Source organism: Alosa pseudoharengus, unplaced genomic scaffold, assembly GCF_046254945.1.
Source record: "Alosa pseudoharengus isolate Yale_2024_CS ecotype anadromous, Long Island Sound unplaced genomic scaffold, YU_APseudo_1.1 YU_APseudo_1.1_scf_1, whole genome shotgun sequence".
In the NCBI taxonomy this organism is placed as follows: domain Eukaryota; kingdom Metazoa; phylum Chordata; class Actinopteri; order Clupeiformes; family Clupeidae; genus Alosa; species Alosa pseudoharengus.
Genome location: NW_027468564.1, coordinates 15,581,341 through 15,597,007, shown reverse-complemented (window position 1 = coordinate 15,597,007; position 15,667 = coordinate 15,581,341). Strand labels below are relative to the sequence as shown.

The window sequence follows — 15,667 nt, the reverse complement described above, 5'->3', positions numbered from 1 at the left end:
ATTCTGCCTAGTCAAAACTGAATTAAAGATATCTGCAATTGCCATTTAAGATGTGTGACGAGTTGAATGTTGTTTTCAATGACGTGATAACAGATATCTGTAATTTAGTTTTGCCTAGTTAAAACTAAATTACAGATATCTCTATCTGACGTTTCGACTAGTCACAATTACGTTACAGATATCTTGAATGACAATTCCAACTATCCAAAATGTAATTGCGACTAGTCAGAAAGACGTTGTTGATATCTACAATGTTAATTCCAGATAGTCAAACTTAGCGGGTAAATGATAAAATCGCTTGCCATACTAACCCACAAATTGTCCAGACCAGCACTGCTTCCCAACCACCAATCAGAATCAACCAAATTAACAAGAACAACAAGAATTCTTATTTGGAACACTGGAAGAAAGAAACAAAATTACAACACAAACTAGAATGTTACATTGGCATACGAAAAGACTATCAATTGGCAGAGTATCTCCACACTGTCAGAGATACGAAGCAGAGACAAATCCTCACCAAGTACAGGCTGAGTGACCACAGTCTAGCCATAGAGAAAGGCAGGCACAAGAAGTCATGGCTGCCCAAAGAGCAAAGGACATGTGGTCACTGTATGACAGGGGAGGTAGAGTCAGAGGTTCACTTTCTGCTACACTGTGATAAATATCGGTCCCAAAGAGACAAATATTTCACCATTTTGAACAACATCATTCCCAACTTCACAAAACTGGAGGAACAGAAAAAAACTTGCTGTAGTTTTGGGTGAGGACACCAGCACATGCATACTGGCAGCCAGTTATGTGTCCTCACTCCATAACCTGAGAGAAGGCATTACTTAAGATAATCACCCCACTACCTCCACCCTTCAACATAACACTGCTCCCCAGCCCCAGTCTGTTACACCATGTCTCCTGTTTGTTTTGTTTTGTTTTGTCCTGTCTTGGTTTTCCTATGCACGTGTACAGACAATGGTCTTGTATGGTTGTGACGTGCTGTGTGTGTGTGTGTGTGTGTGTGTGTGTGTGTGAGACGAAGTGTAACAATGTTTGTAATGTTTGTACATGTTTATATCATTTTGTATTTGTATTTTCTTTAATTATTATTATTCCTGTGAACGCTTTGGCAATGCATCATATGGTTTGAATTTGAATTTGAGAGGGAGAAGGGAGGAAAATAGAGGGAGAAGGGAAAGAGAGAGAGGGAGAAGGGAGGGAGAGAGAGGGAGCGGGAGGGAGAGAGAGGGAGAAGGGAGGGAGAGAGAGGGATAGGGAGGAAGAGAGAGAGAGAGGGGAAGGAGAGAGAGGGAGGGAGAGCGAGTGAGAGAAGCGACGGAGACACACTCACACACACACACACACTTTTACCCTCCCCAGCACCACCACCACCACACACTCACATATACCCCCACACACCTTACCTGTTTTAACCCCACTACCACACCCACAAACCACAACACACTCACTCTCCTACACACACACACACACACACACACACACTTTTACCCTCCCCAGCACCACCACCACCACACACTCACATATACCCCCACACACCTTACCTGTTTTAACCCCACTACCACACCCACAAACCACAACACACTCACTCTCCTACACACAAACACACACACACACACACACACACACACAGGGCTTTGAACCGATTTTTTTTCCCAATCGGTTCGTTCCGAACAGAAACGGAATTATAACGTTTCCGGTTATGAGTTCCACCAATAAATTGACGTTCCCGAACCGGTTAGAACAAAAAAATACTGTTCCCAGAACGGTTAATTTCGTTCCTGTCAGCTGTTTAATGCTATAGAATTATGTCACATCTTTCTCATCCAGCTTAAACCAAATGTAATGATATTACAAGCATTATTACATAATAATAATTATATTATTAATAATAATAATAATTAAATAGACCTACAATTATTTCAAATGTGTAGTTTATTGTTAAAAGAGAAAATTTCCACACAAACGTAACGACATTATTAAGACACATGGTTATGTCACTCGGGCAACAACAAATTGCAACTGTCGGGGGAAAGGCCATCCAGTAGGCCTAATCAGGGGCGCCTGCAGGAATTAATGCTATGGTACGCACACCCATCACCCCCCCCCCCACCCCCCCCCCCGCAAAACCAAATCACTCGTGAACAATATTTGTCCGTTTTAGGTCCGTGCATTGGTCAGCAAAAAAGTAGCCTACATAGCATAACAACATCCACATGCAATAATAATACAACGACAATGTCTACAATGACCTATTCATTTGGACAACTTGATACAGCCCTATACAGGCTAAAGTTACCTTTAGTTTTGTTCTAGCGTAATGTGACGTCTGGCTTTAGCGCAGTCTAACGTTCTGACAAGTATAGTATAGTATATATACTTTTTGATCCCGTGAGAGAAATTTGGTCTCTGCATTTAACCCAATGGTGAATTAGTGAAACACAAACAGCACACAGTGAACACACAGTGAGGTGAAGCACACACTAATCCCAGCCCAGTGAGCTGCCTGCTACAATGGCGGCGCTCGGGGAGCAGTGAGGGGTTAAGTGCCTTGCTCAAGGGCACTTCAGCCGCGGCCCCCTGGTCGGGGCTCGAACCGGCAACCCTCCGGTTACAAGTCCAGAGTGCTAACCAGTGGGCCACGGCTGCCCCGAAAAGCCACCAATTGCCTACCTTGCCCATCTGGAATAACTCCTAGCTTTGCTGCCTCCATCCTTTTTCGTTGTTTAAACTTGTGATATCGATGATGAGTATTGAGTTAGTGAATTAGCTCAACATTGTGTGCTGATAACCATATATAGATAGTCGAGTAAAAGAAAACAACAAGTAGCCTACTGCGTGTCTGCGTGCGTATTCTCTCTCCTGCTCAAACAAAATGTGTGCACGTTAATTTTGATAACGTGTTCACTAACTTTACGTAATAGATGGTAAATAGCCCAATGGCATGCAGCTAAAGGGATACTGTGCATATTTGGGAAGGTATGGTAGGCCAGTTTGGTGTGAATACACACACAGAAGGGAAATGTTCTGTTGTTGAGTAGCTTGATGGTACGCACAGTGCGTAGGCCTACGGACGTACACCTGCAGGCGCGCCTGGGCCTATGTTCGCTAGTCCATCATTAACGTGGAGTCGACAAATATAGCTATTGATATTGTGTTTGGAATGAGCATTTTAATTAACGATGGATCGTAATTTACCTCTTATTTAAGATGTGGAGTGGAGACTTTGTAATCCACCGCTCTCTCTCCATTCAGTCAGCGAATGTCTGATGTGATTTCACACAGGAAGTGAACCTCAGCCGTCATGGTAACGTGCGCAGGAAAATAATTACTTCTTTTTTTTAGTTAATTAGGAACGAAATAAAACCGGTATTAACCGGTTACCATTATTTAAAATAAGTGTTCCTGTTCCAGAACATAAAAAATAATAACGTTTCCGGTTTCGTTTCTGTTCCCTGTAAAATACAAAAAGTTCCCGGTTTTTGTTTTCGTTCCTTGAACCGGTTCAAAGCCCTGCACACACACACACACACACACACACACACACACCTCCCCCACACAAACTCACTACATGAAGTGATGCTTACCGTAGTTCCTCCAGTTTGCAGTTTTGATGACAAAGAGCAGAACATAAAAGTTCCACTCCTGAGTCCAGCAGCTTATTGCTACTCAGGTTCAGCACTCTGAGATTTGATGAGCGTGATGTCTTCAGTGCAGAGGCCAGATAGGAACAGCTCTTATCGGTCAGATCACAGCCCTGCAGCCTGAAACAGAGTTAAACATCTGAATATTAATCACCAATCCTCTACTCACACACACACACACAAACTCACTACATGAAGTGATGCTTACTCTAGTTCCTCCAGTTTGCAGTTTTGATGACAAAGAGCAGAAGATAAAAGTTCTACTCCTGAGTCCAGCAGATTATTGTTACCCAGGTTCAGCACTCTGAGATTTGATGAGTGTGATGTCTTCAGTGCAGAGGCCAGATAGGAACAGCTCTTATCGGTCAGATCACAGCCCTGCAGCCTGAAACAGAGTTAAACATCTGAATATTAATAACCAATCCTCTACTCACACATGAGCAGATTCCTTTTGATAGCCATTCTTAGTGCACTGACAGTCAGTTTGTGAACATGCCCCAGGCTGCCAAATAGCAATGCCACAAACTTACATGACTAGGTTACTGATCTTTGCAAGGAATTTAGTCATTGTTTCAAAAAACACCTGTCTACATACAGATGATAAATACAACCAGGACTAGCACCTCCTTTCTATCTGTATCCAAGAGCACATCAGGGGTGTTAGGGATGTTACAAAACACATCATCAGAGGTACACACACACACACACACTACATCAGGGGTGTTAGGGATGTTCCAAAACATATCATCAGAGGTACACACACACACACACACACACCACACACACACACACTATATCAGGGGTGTTAGGGATGTTACAACACACATCATCAGAGGTACACACACACACACACACACACACACACACACACACACACACACACACACACACACACCATCAGGGGTGTTAGGGATGTTACAAAACACATCATCAGAGGTACACACACACACACACACACGCACACACACACAGAGACTAGTGTTGCACGGTACACACACACACACACACACACATACACTACATCAGGGGTGTTAGGGATGTTACAAAACACATTATCAGAGCTGTTGAACCAGCCTGGTATTACGGGTGTGAGTGTTTATACATGGGCATATTGTTTGGAAATATGTCTTGAACAGAACTGGCAATGAGATCAACAGTATGGTCATGGCGTGCTGTGTATCTCTCTTTGTACATATTACAACCGTTTACAATATGAGCAACTGATTCAAGGTGGTGATAGTTGGAATGCATTATACAGTGTGGACAGTGATGTCCAGGGGCCCATAATGCTGGTTGTATCTGGTTGGTAGCACCTGTAGTCTAGTGGCCTTAACAGTGATGTCCAGGGGCCCATAATGCTGGTTGTATCTGGTTGGTAGCACCTGTAGTCTGGCCTTAACAGTGATGTCCAGGGGCCCATAATGCTGGTTGTATCTGGTTGGTAACACCTGTAGTCTGGCCTTAACAGTGATGTCCAGGGGCCCATAATGCTGGTTGTATCTGGTTGGTAGCACCTCTGGCCTTAACAGTGAAACAGAGAATGTCCCCTATTGCAGCATTTCTGTACATAGAGTGAGAGGTACAATGGTCAGCAAAGTCAAGACATGCCAACTTCCCCTGCACTCTTAGTCCAGTCCAGTGTTGTTGTGTGTCCATTTGTTTGATGTCCAGTAAAGATCTTCTTGCTGTGCTCTGCAGTGTGTGTTGTGTCTTGTTGTGACGGATTGTGGGCTCCACAGTAACAGATGGGTCTGTGACCACTGCGTCAGTTACCTCTGGTGCAGTGTGTGAGTTGTCCACTCTGGTGCAGTGTGTGAGTTGTCTTGCGTAAGATACTTCTGGTGCAGTGTGTGAGTTGTCCACTCTGCGTGTGAGTTGTCTTGCGTCAGATACCTCTGGTGCAGTGTGTGAGTTGTCTTGCGTCAGATACCTCTGGTGCAGTGTGTGAGTTGTCTTGCGTCAGATACCTCTGGTGCAGTGTGTGAGTTGTCTTGCGTAAGACACCTCTGGTGCAGTGTGTGAGGTGTCTTGCGTAAGATACCTCTGGTGCAGTGTGTGAGTTGCTTTGTGTCCAGTGTAATTTAACTGCCAGTCTGTTGCACAGGTCGTTTAGGTCTGGCCAGTCTGAACGAACTCCGAAACGCGTGTCTTGTGCGTCCAGTTTACCGTTGAACACATACACACATACATCGACCCCCAATTGTCAACGCCACTACTACCACACGCACGCACACACACAAACACACACACACACACACACACACACACACACACACACACACACACACAGTGTTACCTACCCAGCTGATGTGCATGTTGTGACCACTGGCAGCACCTTCTGAAGAACTTCATCTGGACTGAGGAGTTCAGTCTGATCTTCCTCTGGTGTCTTTATGTACTTCTGCAGGTCAAACTCAGCCAGCTGCTCCTCTGACATCTTAAACTCAAATGTCTTAGTTTTCCACTGTCCTGGTAAGAGCATCTCTACATGCAGATCTACTGAGCTCTTTTTGTGCTCCACTACAGCATGGTGATTCAGCTCATTCAGACAGTAGAACAGGTTGATCCTTCTGTCTGAGCTACTCTGATCTCTGATCTTCTGTTTGACATACTGGACTGTTTGCTCTGAGCTATCTGATTGGCTACTGCTCTGTGGCAGTAGGTGCTTTAAGAGATTCTGATTGGACTCCAGTGAGAGGCCCAGAAGGAAGCGGAGGAAAAGGTCCAGGTGTCCATTCTTACTCTGTAAGGCCAGGTCCACTGCAGTCTTGTGTAGGTCATGAAGTGTTGCAGCTCTGAACAGAGCAGAGAGCTGAGAAGTTTGCTGTTGGCCAGGCATGTTTCTCTGTCTGTTGCTGAAGCAGAGGAACACATACAGAGCTGCAAGAAACTCCTGGATGCTCAGATGCACAAAGCTGAACACCCTCCCCTGGTACAGCCCAGCCTCCTCTCTGAAGATCTGGGTACACACTCCTGAGTACACTGATGCTTCTGTGACGTCAATGCCACACTCTCTCAGGTCTTCCTCATAGAATATCAGATTGCCTTTCTCCAGCTGTTGGAAAGCCAGTTTCCCCAGTTTGAAAATCACCTCTTCATCTGTCTCTTTTCTCTCTGTGTACTTGACATGTTTCATGCCTGTCTGAATGACCAGGAAGTGTGTGTACATTTGAGTGAGAGTCCTTGGCATTTCTACTTTGTCTGACTCTTTTGATGTTTTCTCTACAACAGTGGCTGAAATCCAGCAGAATACTGGAATGTGGCACATGATGTAGAGGCTCCTGGATGACTTCAGGTGTGTGATGGTTCTGCTGGCCAGGTTCTCATCCCTGATTCTCTTCCTGAAGTACTCCTCTTTCTGTGGGTCGTTGAATCCCCTTATTTCTGTCACCTGGTGCACACACTCAGGAGGGATCTGATTGGCTGCTGCTGGTCGGGTGGTGATCCAGAGGAGAGCAGAAGGAAGCAGATTCCTCTTGATGAGGTTTGTCAGCAGCACGTCCACTGAGGCTGGCTCTGTCACATCACAACACCTTGGGTTGGAGCGGAAATCTAGAGGAAGTCGACACTCATCCAGACCATCAAAGATGAACATGACTCTGTGCTCTGAACTGGAGAAGACTCTGGGATATTTGATTTCTGGGAAAAAGTGCTGAATAAGATCCATCAGACTGAGTTTCTTCTCCTTCATCAGGTTCAACTCCCGGAAAGGAAGAGGAAATATGAAGCGGACATCCTGATTGGCTGTTCCTTCAGCCCAGTCTAGAATGAACTTCTGCACTGAGACGGTTTTTCCAATGCCAGCCACTCCCTTTGTCAGCACTGTTCTGATGGGTTTGTCTTGTCCAGATAAGCGTTTAAAGATGTCACTGCATTTGATGGGCCTGCCTCGTTCTGCTTCTCTCCAGGATGCCCTCTCTATCTGTCTGACCTCATGTTCATCATCGACCTCTCCTCCTCCCCCCTCTGTGATGTAGAGGTCTGTGTAGATCTCATGGAGGAGTCTGGTGTCTCCCTGCTGTGCGATTCCCTCAATCAGACACTGAAACTTCTTCTGCAGGTGTGATTTGTAGATCTGCTGATTTCTGTGTGTGAAAACCAAAACACTTGATTTAAGACTAAATCAAGCCATTAAAAAACACATTCATGCACAAACGTATGTACTTCGGTTCTGTGCACAGACACACACACACACACTCTCCTTACCTCCAAGCAGAGAACAACCTCCATCACCACATTAACCTAATCATCACTCACACACACACACACACGTGTGTGTGTGTGTGCGCATGCATCTACTGTATGTTTACAGGTCTGTGAGTTGGTGTGTGTGTGTGTGTGTCTACAGGTCTTTCTCTATGTGTGTGTGTGTGTGTGTGTCTACATGTACATGTCTGTGTGTGTGTGTGTGTGTGTGTGTGTGTGTGTGTGTGTGTCTACAGGTCATATTAACTCAATACATTAATCATCACACACACACACACACACACACACACACACACCATTATCTTACTGTCCAGTAGAAGAGTCTCCCTCTTTAAAGGTGATTGGATGACCCTTAGATCCATCACTCTTAATGGACACACAGCTGGGTGTAGAGGACCTCTCCTTCCTCTTCTTCTTCTGTTTCTTCTTCTCTGGACTATAGCAAAACACATACCATTAGCTATACACACACACACACACACACATATCACGCACACACACACACACATATCACGCACGCACACACACACACACACACACACATATCACACATATCACACATATCAATAATAACAATAAATGTACTTATGCACAAAGGTCCAGTAAATGTATTAGTCTAATACTCTCATGCCCATTAGTTACTGTCCACCCGAGAGCTGCAGCAGGTGGAGGTGTAGGTGGTGCTAGGATGCCGGGCTATGTGAACCCAGAGCTGCAGCAGGTGGAGGTGTAGGTGGTGCTAGGATGCCGGGCTATGTGAACCCAGAGCTGCAGCAGGTGGAGGTGTAGGTGGTGCTAGGATGCCGGGCTATGTGAACCCAGAGCTGCAGCAGGTGGAGGTGCTAGGATGCCGGGCTATGTGAACCCAGAGCTGCAGCAGGTGGAGGTGCTAGGATGCCGGGCTATGTGAACCCAGAGCTGCAGCAGGTGGAGGTGCTAGGATGCCGGGCTATGTGAACCCAGAGCTGCAGCAGGAGGAGGTGGAGGTGGTTCTGAGAAGGATGAGGCCAAATAAAGCACCAGTGCCAGAGCAGATCTGTGGCCACTTGCTGAAGAAGGAAGAGGCGTCACGTGTGCAGTAACCAGCTTGCTGGTGTCTACAGTGTCTACGGTCACCTCTTCAACCGTTCTCTGGCTGAACACTCTATCCCCTCAGTCTGGAAATCCTCCATCATATGCCCTGTGCCTGAAAAGAGCAACCCCACCTGCGACAATGACTATCCACCTGTGGCTTTGACATCTCTGGTCATGAAAGGCTTCGAGAGGCTTATTCTGACACAACTACAGGCAGAGGTCAGTAAGCACGCCGATCCACCACAGTTTGCGTACAAGTGTCACAGAGGGGGTGTATGATGCCACTCTAACGCTGCTGCACCCACCTTGAGTCATTTCTACGATTTGTGGACTTTTCAAGTGCTTTTAATACTGTGCAACCCCATCTGATGGGACAATATCTTATAAATCCCGACCTCATCTACTGACGGATAGACAACAGAGAGTGAGAGTCAATGGCCATCTCAGCTCTTTCAGAAGGATTTCAACAGCCCCCTCCACCATCCCTACTCTGACTGTCAATAACCAGTCTATAGAGAGGGTTGACTCATACTGATACCACGGGACAATAATTGACCATAAACTCAACTTCAAAACAAATACTGAATCCATCCACTCCAAGTGCCAGCAACGTCTCTTCTTCCTCCGTAAACTCTGCAGACTCCAGGTCCACCAATCCGTTCTGACAGCATTCTACAGATGCTTCATTGAATCAATCATCACCTTCAACATCACTTCCTGGTTTGGAGCACTGTCCAATATATATAGAAACCCACTAAACAGAATCATCAAACTGAGCAGCAAAATAGTTGGACAACAAGGTGGGAACTTTTGAAAACCCTGTTTTCCTCGTGCCGTGTGACCACCCCAAAAGAGCTTTTAAGTGACGACACCCCTAACCCAGCTGCCGCACTCGACTTGACACTCATTATAGCATTGCCTAGTAATACTACTTTTCATACACAACATTACCTACAATTACAATCAGTAATCACAAACAGGTGCTGTAGCTTATCATGACTTGGTGATGCTTAAATAAAACATTCACAATCGTGAAAACAAGGATGCATAGACGACTAGCTAAAATTCTATTTAATCCGCTTAACATCATTAGCTGCACATATTTGTTTAAAACTCTTGCATTGAAGTTGACTGATCATCTCAATACCAACGTTTCCCAAAAGGGCCTGTCCCAAGGAGTATTACCTTGAAACTTAAACACACATGGGGAAACTGAACAGTCCAATCAGTAGACTATGATAGGCTAAGCTATATGCTACTTTGTTTACAATATTTCCAGGCTTCAACCAGACAGCTGAATTAAAGAGGTAGAGTTGTAATAAAAAATAGTAGGCCTAGGCTATAGGCTAATCTGCATAAAGTGTGTTGTCATAAATATCAGAAAAATATTTTTATATCAGGATATAAAATAATAGATATATTATATTGTAATCCTCTGGTGTTCTAAGGGAGGCTATGTTAAATGTTATGTAATAAAATGTCTAGCCCCCCCCAAAAAAAAAGAAAAAAAAAGATAAATCGAGATTCGTATCGAACCGTGGGTCAAAAATCGTGATACAAACCGAATCGTGAGGTTGGTGTATCGTTACAGCCCTAATACAGTGTATTCCTAATATCATATCCCATACTTTTTTATAACACATACATCTCTGCATGGTGTCCAACATTTAGGAGAGGTTAGACCTTTCCATCTCATCCATCCTATTTCCTGTGTGTGTGTGTGTGTGTCTGTGTTTGTATGTGAGTGTGTGCGTGTGTAAGTGTATGTCTGTGTGTGTGTTTACGTGTGTGTGTGTGTGTGTGTGTGTGTGTGTGTGTGTGTGTGTGTGTATGCCTGTGTGTGTGTCTATAGGTCTGTGAGTTGACCTAACTCAGCGTTTCTCAAACTGTGGGTCGCGACATGCCAGTGAAAAACAGGAGTTTTTTTATTTATTTTTTATCTGTAGCCTGGGCCCAGGTAGCACCCGATGCGCAATGGACGCACTGTGTTATTCACAGGGAAGCGCTCGTGTCAAGGCTTAGTTAGTCCCGACCTACCTGAGATTTTGAACGTTGTTGTTGCAAGCACATTCACTAATGAACATTTCTTGACGAAGCTGGCCTATCTTAGCGATACATTTGAGTTAAATGTCCAGTTACAAGGCAAAGACAAGCGCCTACCTCACCTAGCAAATAAGATTACTGCATTCACCAAAAACACTTGAGTATGCCTGTTGAGACAGACGCCTCGATCGCGGCAGTATTATGCCTTTGAGATTTCTGAGCGAAATCGCTGAAACGCCTGATTGGGAGGCATTCTTGTGATCCCATGTATTAAACAGTACGCCTACATCACATCCCTGCAAAGTTTTTCATAAATATTTCCCAACCAGCATTGCTCAGTATGACTGGATTATGGATTCATTTAATGCAGCATGTTGGTATTTCATTGAATATATATTAGCGATCTCACCCTCGGACAAGATTCAACTTTGGCCAGGACGGCCATTTATTAGTACAGGAAGACTCAGACACAACCAGACATACTAGGACTCATACGGATAGCTACATAGGGCAACACAGGGGTAGTCTCAGCCGCACATGTAACACACAATAAGGGTTTACCACACACATCAACACGAGGATAAACACATGAGGTACAACTAAAGAGACTAACACGCTAACAAATACACAACATGGTACACGCAACTACAACTATTATAATCGACATTACACCTTATAGCATTCACTCGCACTGCATTCTGGGAGACACACATTCAACGTTAGACATGTACATCCACCGACGCTATACAATTGTACAATGCTGTAAAATGGCCTATGCTTCCTAATATGTTGCTGGAAAACAGAAATATATGTGTTATGTATTTATTTATTATTATATCTGCAGCACCAGCTGATTTTAACTCTGTTGAAGAGGATATATTTAGAACTTGTCATTATTTCAATAAATTTGACAATTTTAAGTTTGACCTACCACTTTCTTAGAGCGATGAGGGACAGGTGGGGCTCGAGAATGCCCCCTTGATCAAAGTGGGGAATGAAAGAAAAAGTTTGAGAACCACTGATCTAGTTTGTTAACTACCACAGTCACCACTTGGGTCGCGATAGTCATTTTTAAAAAGTGGGTCCCCAGAAAAAAAGTTTGAGAAACACTGACCTAACTACTGTACATCATCAGATTTAAATATTTACAGGTATCAAGACTATATTTAAGATTTAGCATTTCTTTTCTATTTGGCTTGTTATGAAACCATGCACTGAACAACTTAAGCACAGCTCTGCTTTAAGAAACTTACATATGCATAACTTAGGGTTGGGCACCGAAACACGGTTCTAATATGGCACCGGTGCCGACACAAACGGTAGTAACTGCATCGAATAACAACGTGGATTTCGGTGCCTCATTTCGGTGCTTAAATAGCGTTTTTTTTTATTTTTTTTATACAAGGCATCACTGCATGTCATGCGCCATCTCTAACGTCTTGCTCTGATAGCAACACATACAGTTAGCTAACATATGATAAACACTGGATGTATAAACCAGAGGGGTGCACCACATAGGCGAGTGGACAGTGTTTGACAGCTTGCATGAGCCCAAGTAGCTTACTTTAAAGCGATATCGCGAGCTCCTGTCAAAATCTAGCAGTGGGCCTAACTACACACAAGCAAAAGGCTATGAAACAACATCAACAGTAGGTTAGCCTATACATTACACAATATCCTTGCTAATGAGCTAACTGACATTTATTTGAAATGTTATCAGCAAAGTTGTAAGGTGAAAACTTTATTTCACGGTGTTAAACAACATAATGGCATGATATTAATCTTTCATGTGCATGAGGTCCATATAGCATCACAATGAATATGAAGATCATGTTAAAAGTTAGCTGGCAAAAACATAAATATGTAGGTTACATACCTTATGTCACTGAGCTGTCAAAGAGGCTACGAAACCACCTCCGTAGGCTACGTTATCGCTAATTAAACTCAGCTGACTGGTGTTAGGGCATAGCCATAGTTGCTGTTAAAATGCCTACTAGGCTAGCGCTGGGAATCTTTAACACTTCAACAACGACATGTAGCCTAACATGTTCAAAACTACTGCGTGTTATGGGTTAAGACATGAAATTTCTTGAAGCATTTGGGAACACACTGAATTAACTGGAAAATAGAGTCCCTGTTAGATTAGCTTGCTTGCAAATGCCGTTGTCCATGACCTGGCAGTTTTATGGCAAGCGGTTTTAACATACATTATGGCAAACCGCCTACACTGGGTAAACTTGAAAGCAGAGAGCTCACCATTGTGTGTGCATGCATGGCAAGCTGTTTTAACGTTTAAATGTTTTATTCGTAGGAGCAATGAGATATTGATAGTAAATTGAATATAACAGTTCAATTTCATGTTCAAATTTGTCTTATCAATAAAAAAAAAGCAATTCATGCTTTAGACCATTTTAATTTAAAACATTTTAAAAACAAAGTACCGGTTCAGGCACCGTTTCGGCACCGGCACCGCTTTAAAAGTATCAATTTAGCACCGGTATCGGATAAAACCCAAACGATACCCAACCCTACTTATATAAGAAACATATATGCATCCTTAGCATTTTGTGACACTAAATTGAAAAACTCGGGTGTTAATCTGACTATTTGTGGTATGCTAGTTCTATTTATTTATTTATTTATCTATTTATCTGCCACAGTGGCTGGTATGTTGACCAAATTCACCCACATTTGGTGTGTGTGTGTGCGTATGTGCTTAGCTTAGGAACTCCTTCTGTGCACATTCAGAACACCGCCAGAACGTGGATATCATCGTGGATATGCAAGGGACATGAATCAGTTTATATTTGCACAAACAATAACTGACATCAGCTCTTCAACATGGCCCATTAAAATCTAGAAAGTATCATTTTAAATCGTAAAAAAACCCTGCTGTCAACAATAAGCTAAAGCAGACATCCATAGACCGGAAATGAGGTTTATTTGCGTCATAGGCAGTCTCCTCACATTCCGTCTTATTTCGGATTTAAAACGCACAAAAGTGCATTAGAAAGGCTATAATTTAAATGGACATGTAAACGCTAATTCCTCTTTCCAATCTTGCGAACTTCACTACAGTAAAGCTGCATTGCCATTTATTAGCTAGTTTCCCATAACAACCACCACATAGGCTAGTCGAGGTGATGAGGGTTATTAAGATCGACTTTGAACACAGTGAGCCATACAACTTGACAATTACACTGTATCATGTGTTAATGTGTTGAGTAAAGCTACACATGTGTGTTTATTCCTGCCGTTACAAAAACTAGCATCTCAGATAACGTTAGCGATTAGCTCACGTTGATATGGCAATAGAAAACACTTTCAGTTTTCGATTTAGTCGCTGACGCTGATTGTGTGTGTGTGTGTGTGTGTGTGTGTGTGTGTGTGTGTGTGTGTGTGTGTGCGTGTGCGTAAGTGTATGTGTGCAAGTGTATGCCTGTGTGTCTGTGTGTGTGTGTTTATGTGTGTGTGTGTGTGTGTGCGTGCGTATGTGTGTGTGTGTGTGTGTGTGTGTGTGTGTGTGTTAATGTGTGTGCATGTGTGTGTTTTCCTTTGCTCCTTCATATCACTTGCCATGTTGAATTGCATGTGACTTATGTGACTTACATGTCTACAGACTGATGACTACTCACTTTAGACCTGATGGAACTGGTTCACTGCTGAAGTTGGGAAAATCCCTCATGGACGCATCACTCTTCATGGACACACAGCTGGGCACTGGAGATGGAGGTCTGTGTGTCTGTGGGCTGGTTACATAAACAGACACAAGACACTCAATAATAATAATAATATTACAACAATACATGCTCCATTTTAGAATGAATATCACTCTCTCTCTCACACTCACTCACACACACACACACACACACATACAGGAATACAGTGTATTCCTAATATCATATCCCATAGTTTTCTATAACACATACATCTCTGCATGGTGTCCAACATTTAGGAGTTAGACCTTTCCATCTCATCCATCCCATTTCCTGTGTGTGTGTGTGTGTGTGTGTGTGTGTGTGTGTGTGTGTGTGTGTGTGTGGTGTGTGTGTGTGTGTGTGTGTGTATGTACGAGTAGGTGGTAGGTGTGTGTGTGTGGGTGTGTGTGTGTCTGTGTTTGTATGTGAGTGTGTGTGTGTGTGTGTAAGTGTGTGTGTGTGTGTGAGTGTATGCCTGTGTAACACACACACACACACACCTACCACCTACTCACAGACTCGGACACACACATGCACACACACACATACCTACCACCTACTCACATACTTGTACACACACACACACACTACACACACTTACAGTGTGTGTGTGTGCAAGTGTATGTCTGTGTGTGTGTGTGTGTGTGTGTGTGTAGGTGTATGTCTCTTTGTGTGTGTGCGTTTGTACAATTCTGTGAGTAGATGGTACGTGAACATTGGCTACCTTATGCATTATTATGTTTTCATGAATGGAATTGCTTGGAAGAACAGAAGAAATGCTACATATTATTATTGGAAAAAGTATTCAGATCAGATGTGGAACAATATTGAGGTTCCATTTAAAGGTATTGCTCAACACTGCTATTGGTCGGCTTTAACCAAATATGTTAATAATTAACCCAAGCTTGACTCCGCCCACTTTGTGCGTCTGACTCACTCTGGCCACAATGTTCATGCACTGGGCCAAAATACGCTGCCAATGCTGAATAC

At 43.5% G+C, this 15,667-nt stretch overlaps 1 protein-coding gene across 2 annotated transcripts in view; it reads right to left on the bottom strand.

Annotated features, from left to right (window-relative positions):
- Window positions 1-15,667, bottom strand: part of LOC143121903 (NACHT, LRR and PYD domains-containing protein 3-like) — a 52,863-nt gene that overhangs the window by 26,420 nt on the left and 10,776 nt on the right. For both annotated transcript variants that reach the window (XM_076282583.1, XM_076282591.1), the window contains 5 exons: window positions 14,615-14,728; window positions 8,170-8,298; window positions 5,957-7,741; window positions 3,865-4,041; window positions 3,600-3,776 (listed from right to left, as the gene is read on the bottom strand). In XM_076282583.1, coding sequence (XP_076138698.1) covers window positions 3,600-3,776; window positions 3,865-4,041; window positions 5,957-7,741; window positions 8,170-8,298; window positions 14,615-14,728 — 2,382 coding nt within the window. The remainder of the gene's footprint in view (window positions 1-3,599; window positions 3,777-3,864; window positions 4,042-5,956; window positions 7,742-8,169; window positions 8,299-14,614; window positions 14,729-15,667) is intronic.